Here is an 8619-nt window from a genome sequence, read left to right as displayed (position 1 = left end):
TATATCAGATTTACTATTTATACTACTACGTAATAGATGAACAAAAATCATGATCGAAAGGAACATAAAAAGAAGAAGGCTTAAATAAATAAAAATGAACAAGAAGAAGGCTTAGCTCATATAAATGTACAAAAGGGAAGGGGAAGACACATACCTTCAAATTTGAGAGTTGAGACTTTCTTATGAAGCTAAGTTCATATAAGAGTGATATTATTTTTCGTTGCCAATCAAACCAAGTATCTAAGTAGTGTTGTTAAAGAATAAATTTAGAGTGGAAGTACAGAAGCATCAATGACTGTTGAGGTACTACATGATCTGACCCTATGAAGCTCATGGACGATTATGAAGGCTAAAACTCGTGTTAGAGCTTTGGATGTGCATTCCCATGCCACACACCTTTGGAAGAGGAAGATGGGGCCTTTGGAGGCCATTGAAGAGCAAGCCACAAAGGTGTGGATGATTGCTTGGAAGAGACATGGAGATGAAGGCCCACAGATAGAAGTGCAAACATGGCTAGAAGTGCAATTCGTGGATAAGGAGTGCAATTCGTGGCTAGGAATAGAATTCGTGGTTAGGAGTGCAAATTTGAGGCTAGGATTGCAATTCAAGTGAAAAAGGGCCCATGTGGGGCTATTTATGCAAAGGCCACTTTTGGGCCTTTGTCAGTTTGTTGTAATAAGGCTTAGTAGTAAATGCCAAATGTGGCTAGTAGTTTAATAATTGTGGCTATGCATGTAAAGGCAAAACTATATAAGATTGCCTTAGCCTATTTTCATTCCTCAGTTGTTGATTGTTGAAGAAACTTATTGAGAGTAGTTTTCTCCTTGATGGAATTAGGTTTAGCTAAGATTAGCTAGTGTAGATTTGGGGTGGATTCCCTTAACTCTTACCTTGATCATCTCTGGGGTAATCTAGGATTAGATTCTCCCTCTACGAGTTCAAGTTCCGTTCTCCCTTAGATTGATTCTTTTTTTAGTTGATGATTTATCACAATTGGTAGTTGAATTAATTCTTTCTTTCTTCTATTCTCATCTCCTATTTCTTCAATTCTCATCCCTAATTTCTTAGTATCTTTAATTTCCACATTTATGGTTTGATCTGGTTTTTCTCCCAAGTTGAATCTTATCATTACACGAAGATCAATGTATCTTTTGGAACAGATGCGGATGTACCTTAGTTGAAGCAAAAGTAAACACTATAGATGATATAAAATGATATTTATTGACTGTTTACACTTGTTAGTCCAGTGATAAGGGGCTTCGTGTGCTTAATTTAGGTAGAGCATTCGTGCCTTAACCTTGCAAACACCAAGCTGGATAGATCAATTACTGCTCTGATCTGTACAGTATTGGCACTTTCATGTTCAACTATGTAAATGCTTCGACATTATACTATATTTGCACAAAATAACTACTATTGAAATATGGATCCAGCAGTTGCAGCAGAAGCACAAAGCCCTCTCCGTTTTCTCTAGCATAAGAACAGCTTTTTTTTCCGAAAAAGAATAAGAACAGTTAGAACTTAGAAGTATTCAATTACTACCACTATTTTTCTCTCCTTCAGTGCCATGCCTATTTTTGTTGTGCCATTGAAGGATCCTAATATCTTTTCTCAAGGACACAACGTTCTAAAACAAAAGAACAAAATTGAATCTGATATTCCACTAGTTATGTGAATTCCTGTTCAATTGTAATCATGCAGTGTCCATGTGCAACACTAGTATATATATATATATATATATGTACAATGTGGGTACTACCTAGACATGGAATAGTCAATAGAGGGTGATTTCTTGGCCAAATCAAGTAGTTGAAGATTAGCCTAATATGATGAGTGACCAGCTCAATGCACCATTTGCTGGCAGTGGCCAGTGAGGCATCCCATGTGGTGCACCTGATTGCTGACTCACATTTTTTGTTAATCATCATATATTATAAAAATTAAAATCAGATGGGATGGGGCATCATTCATGTCCTATATGGCCCGCAGGGTTGTGAACTCACATCTTCAATATCATGTCACTTGCATTATCAATTAATAAGGCAGCAAGACACCGATCAGGGTTGTGTTGGAGTAATAAGTATTCCTTTATCTTTAAACAGAGGTTTCGATTTCGAGCCCTCAATATAAAGTTGCTTTTGCTAGGGAGCGTTTTACTTCCCAACGTGGGACTCTCCGACACGAATTCAGATTTAATGAGGCTCGAATATAAATACTAAACACGGGTGGGAAACCAAGAAAATCCGATGAGACATGATAAAGTTCTACTCATTTGTACTTCCATTCTATTTTTGTTTGTTTGTAAAAGAAGTATTTACCGTAAAAGTTGCAGATTAGAGCAATTATAATCTAATGTCGAATTGTAAAATCTCCAACTTATAAAGTGCAACACAAGGAAATCGTAAAATGGACAGCACCAAATTGGTCGAATCATAATACTAAACCAATAATGACATTGCTAATGTATTAGTTTGCAAATAACAAAAGCCTTTAAAGCAACAACAGAAATTGACTCAATCTCATTCAACATCAAAAAAAGGAAAAAAGTATATAAATATTAGTTTGTGGATCTCAACAATGAAGAACAGAAATAGGATAATTTAATTAGTATTGCGGCCAAATTTTGATTCCCTACTTAGAACGGTAGTCATACTTAATATAAAATCATTTTTCTAGTATATAATTATGATTTGTGTTATTACCAATTTTTTTTTATCATTTGTGCATCAGAAAAAAAGAAGAAGTACTGGTAGTATATAATTTATCATCAACTAGGTATATAATTATCATTTGTGGATCTCAACAATCAAGATTATGCCGTTGAAGTCCACTAAATCCCCAAAAAATATAATTTAGGCACTCCGGCCAAATTTTGATTAATTACTTTTTTTAACGGTAGTCATTTATATCATGTAATCATTTTGCTAGTCTAAACAAGTCTATCACAATTCAAATTGAAGATTTCAAATTCGAATCGTCTTAATGCTATGCGAGCATTATTGTCTCATTAAAGTCTTTCCTATTTTTGGTAAATACAATAACAGCAAATTAATTAGCGGAGAAACAGTCCCTCTTCAAATGATGTGGCACCAAATTCAAAAATTGCTTTTCTTCTGTTGAAAGGTCAGTTCAAACTTTTGATAAGCGGGGGGATTATACTAAATACTTAAGCATCAGTAATAATTACAAAACAGAGGGGTAATTTGGTCAACACGAAAATCGCGTATTTATGTCTTTGTGGAGTCACTCTGCTACGCGGTCACATGTATATTTCCCGTGCTGCCGGCCCAAAATTGGGTGTCAAATAGCGCCGTCCCTTTAACTAGTGTTTTCGCCGGTTACAAATATCTATTTCTTTCTATTCTACTCTTCTCTACTCACTATACGCATCAAAATTCTCCATTGTTTAGTTAGGTTAAAATCTGAAGAGGAGACTTCAAAGTCATTTCGATTTGCTTGTCACTTCACCACATTTTTTCTGGTATTGTTAATTTTTGCCTACTGTTTATTTACTGTTTTATATGTATGTGCAAGGTAGCATTGTACATTGGAATTACTGATGTCTCTGAGCATTACATTTTTGTGATCTCTGCTTAAGGAATCCAATTTTATAGGTTTCTTCTTGTTGTACTTTGCTTTGAAGTTGCTAAACTGCGATCTACGAATGTTCGTCTTGCTATTCTGCTTTAATCCTTTTTTGAATTGTTTTGTCTTGTAATTAGTGCTTCTGATCCTCTAGTGTAGATCCTTGCGGCATTTTATTTGCGTTACAAGTGTTATTAAGAGGATTTTTTTCCGTGATTATTATTGAAAAATAACAGTACTGGAGTTTGATGTTGCAAATCATTGTTTGAATAGTGATTCAAAGTGCTATGTTGCTAACTTCGAAGGACTAAAATAAGCTGACTATATCATTTGGGCTTAACTTAGGGTTTGGCTCTTGATTAAGGATTGTTTTGTCTTGTGTAGATCCTTTAGTGTAGATCCTTGCGGCAATATATTTGCGTATTAAATGTTATTACGAGGAATTTTTCAATAATGATTATTGAGTAATATCACTACTGGAGATTGATGTTTCTAATCATTGTTTAAATAGTGATTCAAGTTGCTGTGTTGACAACATCTACTCTACTTAATTTACTGGCTGAATGGTATGCTGCCAATTTGAAGTGATGTAATATTGTCCAACTTTCAATGTGGAAGTTCATCTGATAAAAAATTGGAGTCTTCATTCAGAAACTTTAGATCACTAAGTTACTTGCTTTTTCCTTCTCAAAGACATTAGATTACTATGTTATCCTTCCATTTCTCAAGCTATTGCAGTATCATTTACTTGGTAGTGTAAGCGTCCGTAGTTCATTTGCGGAATATTGATTATACTAACTGCATGGTTGCCTGGTATTGATCTAGAAATAAACGGTATTGTAGATAACGTATCAGGTTAGAAGGCTAGTAGTTAGTTGAGTGTTGCCACGCTTCGTATTGCTCTTGTAGTTTCTTGTCCTTTAATTTCTGTTATTATCTGTTGTGCCGGGTACTTCGATTGTCATGAGTTGGTGGTAGTACGTCATTGTTCCATTTTCCCACTGCTTTGTCATGTTTTATTTAGTATTTTGCATTGGCTTCTTCACTTCTATTATTTGTTTTTCCAGACTAATTTGGTTTACCTTTCTTTCTTTCTTTGAGCCGAGGGTCTATAGGAAACAGCCTCTCTACCTCCCATGGTAGGGGTAAGGTGTGCATACACTCTACCCTCCCCAGACCCCACTTTGTGGGATTATACTGGGTTTGTTGTTGTTGTTGTTGCAATAAAACACAAGCACCTATTAGAGATTAACAAAAGAGACAGGGAATGTGACGCTGAAGGTACTATTAGAAGCAAATTTATATACTGTTACTATTGCCAGGTGTTCACCAATATTTACATTATTAAAAAAGAGACATGATATATATAGTGCTAGATCTTGGTAAGTTTTGCATGATGGGACTCAATTCAAGTTCTTATGCTTAGGTCAGGCCCTACTATTGAAATCCTCAAGGGCCATAAGAAAATGATGTTTTGGGTTCTTGGATTATAGGGTGTCTTGCAACTTTTTGCCTGACCATAATATCTTGCGGTTCTAGTCCCCAGTCATAGGTGTTTCATGGATTTTTCCAACTATTAACCCTTTTTCTTACAGTTGGACATGTGAGCAATCCCTTGGGGTGTTTTTAATAAAATAGTGAATATACGTGTGAAGATTCAGAAACATGGACAACTTAGATTGTCTTTTCATTTTCTTTATTTATTCAGTGATTAATGTGGTGTCGTGCCAGCTTAGGTACCTTGACTAATCCACAGGGTAGCCTTCTACACTAAAGCTGAACGGTTCATTCCAGGTGTTATAGCTGGTATTTTGTACCTGGAATCTTCAGGTCGATACTTCTATGCCTAAACTATTCAACTATCTCCTTGGGACAACTTAGCCGGGTTTTTATTTCAACTTCAATTCTTGAATAGAAGCTTTAGTAGCCGTATTGTCACTAGCATACTGTTCCTCTATGAAAATTTTCAATTCTGATTGAAGCCTTGTGAGATGATTGAGAATATCTTCCATCTACTACTGTAAACAAAATCTTCAACAGGACGACAAAGCCTTGTTATGCCAATTAGTCAAGGGATGTTGGGGAAAAAAAGAAAAAAGTTACTCGAGTGACCAAAAATATGAGAAAGCATTGTTGAGGTCCAAAAGTTAGTTCTAAAATCCCTAGAGTTCAGATATCTGTTTATTATGTTGCTTTCTCCTCTTCTATTCCATGAGAAATGATTGCTTAAGTGCATTGCTGACTTGGCTCATAATAACCCCCTCCACTGCTGGTGTTTCAGAAGCTAAATCCCTATATGATGTCTGAGGAAGCTGCTAGAGATCTCATTGCACTACCTGAAGCTGGGAAGAACATTGAAATATCCAGTAACGGGAGTGTCCCGGTTACAGGGGTTGAGAGTATTGATAAAAATCATAAAGAGAAGGAAAGAGAAAAGCCTGCCTTACTGGTTGAACCTGTCCTTAATGGAGACTGCACGGTGAAAACTGGGGCAGAGGTGGTTGCAGAAGTAGAATACATAGAGTCTGAGAATTTGAATGATGTAGAAGATGTTGACACAAGCCTTAAGGTAATGATTCCTGAAATAGTTTGATGTTGCATTGTAGTATTTTGTATATCTGTTTGCCCTCTTTATATTGGTTACACAAGTCTCATTTCAATGTCTTTGCCTCTCCTTTTTCATTTGTAGACACTGTTGACTGGGCTAGAGTCCAAGGACTGGGTTTTAGTGTGTGAGACTCTCAATGATGTTCGGCGTCTGTCCCTATTTCACAAAGAAGCCATGGTTCATATGTTGTAAGTCTAATTTGTCACCTAGGATATAACCTTAAAGATGTTTGATGATGATGTTCTAGCTGTTTAGACACATCTTTTTATATGCTTTCCTTTTGTTTTATCTGATGTTTGCTACTTAAAATGAGCAGGGGAAATGTAATCTCCCTTATTGTGAAATCTTTGAAAAATCCAAGAAGTGCTGTTTGTAAAACTGCTATTATGGCATCAGCTGACATTTTCAAAGCATACTGTGACAACGTAGTTGACTCAATGGATCCACTGGTAACTTTAGTTATTCTTCTCATTTGTGACTTGTGAATGCCTTGGCAAGATATTTTCTCTTATGTGAATTTTACCTTATCGTTGTGCTCATGACGTGACTGTCTCCTTGCTTAGCTTGTACAACTTCTTCTGAAATCTTCACAAGACAAGCGATTTGTATGTGAGGCAGCTGAAAAAGCTCTAATAGCTATGACAACATGGGTTTCTCCATCACTGTTGTTACCGAAGCTGCAACCAAATCTGAAACACAGAAATCCTCGAATTCGAGCAAAAGCTTCAAGCTGCTTTTCTCGAAGTGTACCACGTCTGGTGAGAGTTCTAAGTTCTGAAATCTCTTTTCTTCTGACATGCACCCTGTGAATTTTAGTTACTCTTTTCGTTCTTACAATTTAGTCCTGCTATTCATTATTTGCCCAGTTTGTTTGTTTATCTGCTTGCTAAGATCCTGCCCTTGGCTATGTTTTGTTGGCAATATCTAGATGCAAATCAGCTCAAGGAGGAAAAACTTCTTAAGAGTGTTTTAATACTCCTTGCGTTCCAATTTATATGATGCTCTTTCTCTTTTAGTCAGTCCGAAAAAGAATGTCAACTTTCTATAGTTAGCAAAAATTTAACTCTAAAATTCTCATTTTACCCTTAATGAAATGACTAGCCACCAAAATTTCTCTCTTGTTTTAGACCACAAGATTCAAAAGTATTCCTTTCTTTCTTAAACTTTGTGCCCAGTCAAACTCCCTCATATAAATTGGGACGGAGGGAGTAATAATTTTACTGGTTAAGGGAATGACTAGGTAACAATTTCAGTCTTTTGAGTATATTGCTTAATAATCATGGTTAAATATTGCCAAGGAATTTTTACATTGTTTCACCAATACATTTTTAATTTGCTATAATTAGCCGCTTTCATTAGTCAATCCCCTCGTGGTGGTTTATTTATTTTTACAGCTTAGTGGATACTCAGCATGGGAAACATTTTATCAGACATTTGTGTCTTTTCATGTATGATCATATCACTGAAATATGAAAGAGGAATAAACTTTGTCTTGTTCTTAGTTTTGTTTTCTAGGTGTTTGCCTAATTTCCTTTTTACTACTAGATGTGGTCTTTATTAACAGAGTTTCATTCTTTGCAGGGAGTAGCGGGAATCAAAGCGTATGGAATTGAAAACTTGATCCAAATAGCTGCATCTCAGCTCAGTGATCAGCTTCCTGAGTCAAGGGAGGCTGCTCGTACACTGTTGTTAGAACTGCAAAATATCTATGAAAAAGCACCCAGCGTTACCCCAACGGCAGTGAGTGATGAAGACCCAGAAACAATTTCCTGGGAGCATTTCTGTCAATCAAAGCTCTCGCCTTTGAGTGCTCAAGCAGTTCTTCGTGTAACCAATCTCACTAGGGAGGGTATTGTTTTAGGTTCATAGTATTTGTGCAAGTAATGAGCTATAGTTCATCTTTGTCCGTTCCCATTTTTTGGTTTGGTTTCTTATACCTGTATATACTATGAAAGGTTTGAGGTGTTTGCGAGGCAGTTAGACCATATATAGAGCTATAGATTTTATAGTGTCTTGAAGATATGGTTTAGATTACATTTGCATTATACTGAAAGTCGTTCATGAATGCTTTTTTCCAGGATGCAGTATACGTGTAATTGTTCTCGTTCATTGTTTCCCGTGGTATGTTAATGGTTGAAGAGCAAAACGCAATATTGTGAAGTCAAGGGAAGTTTTCATAATGGCAAAATTGACATTGTTTGCTATGATATGTTAGTTTTCCTGTTAATATATTGTTTTGGAGTTGCGAGATTTCATCTACCGCTTCGTTCTAATGATTGTCTGGTGATCTCTTTGGTAGCATCTTGTGTTGGATCATTCCTCCTAATAGATTTGTAGATTTTCTTTGTCCGCGGTCTTCAGGTTTTTTAATTTCATGATGTATAAAGTTATACTTGTGAACTTTCTATCCCCTATACAAAGGGAAG

General features: G+C 36.1%; 1 protein-coding gene across 1 annotated transcript; it reads left to right on the top strand.

Moving 5' to 3' along the window:
* Positions 1-5380: 5380 nt before the first annotated feature.
* Positions 5381-8358, top strand: LOC132047189 (uncharacterized). Its single transcript, XM_059438135.1, has 5 exons — positions 5381-6154; positions 6275-6381; positions 6510-6642; positions 6757-6951; positions 7775-8358. The coding sequence occupies exons 1-5, from the start codon at positions 5882-5884 to the stop codon at positions 8060-8062; spliced, it is 996 nt and encodes a 331-aa protein (XP_059294118.1). The 5' UTR covers positions 5381-5881; the 3' UTR covers positions 8063-8358.
* Positions 8359-8619: the final 261 nt, after the last annotated feature.

The sequence above is a fragment of the Lycium ferocissimum genome, chromosome 2 (genome assembly GCF_029784015.1).
Source record: "Lycium ferocissimum isolate CSIRO_LF1 chromosome 2, AGI_CSIRO_Lferr_CH_V1, whole genome shotgun sequence".
Classification (NCBI taxonomy): Eukaryota; Viridiplantae; Streptophyta; class Magnoliopsida; order Solanales; family Solanaceae; genus Lycium; species Lycium ferocissimum.
Note: the sequence above shows the minus strand (reverse complement) of the source record. Positions and strands in the feature narration are given on the sequence as shown.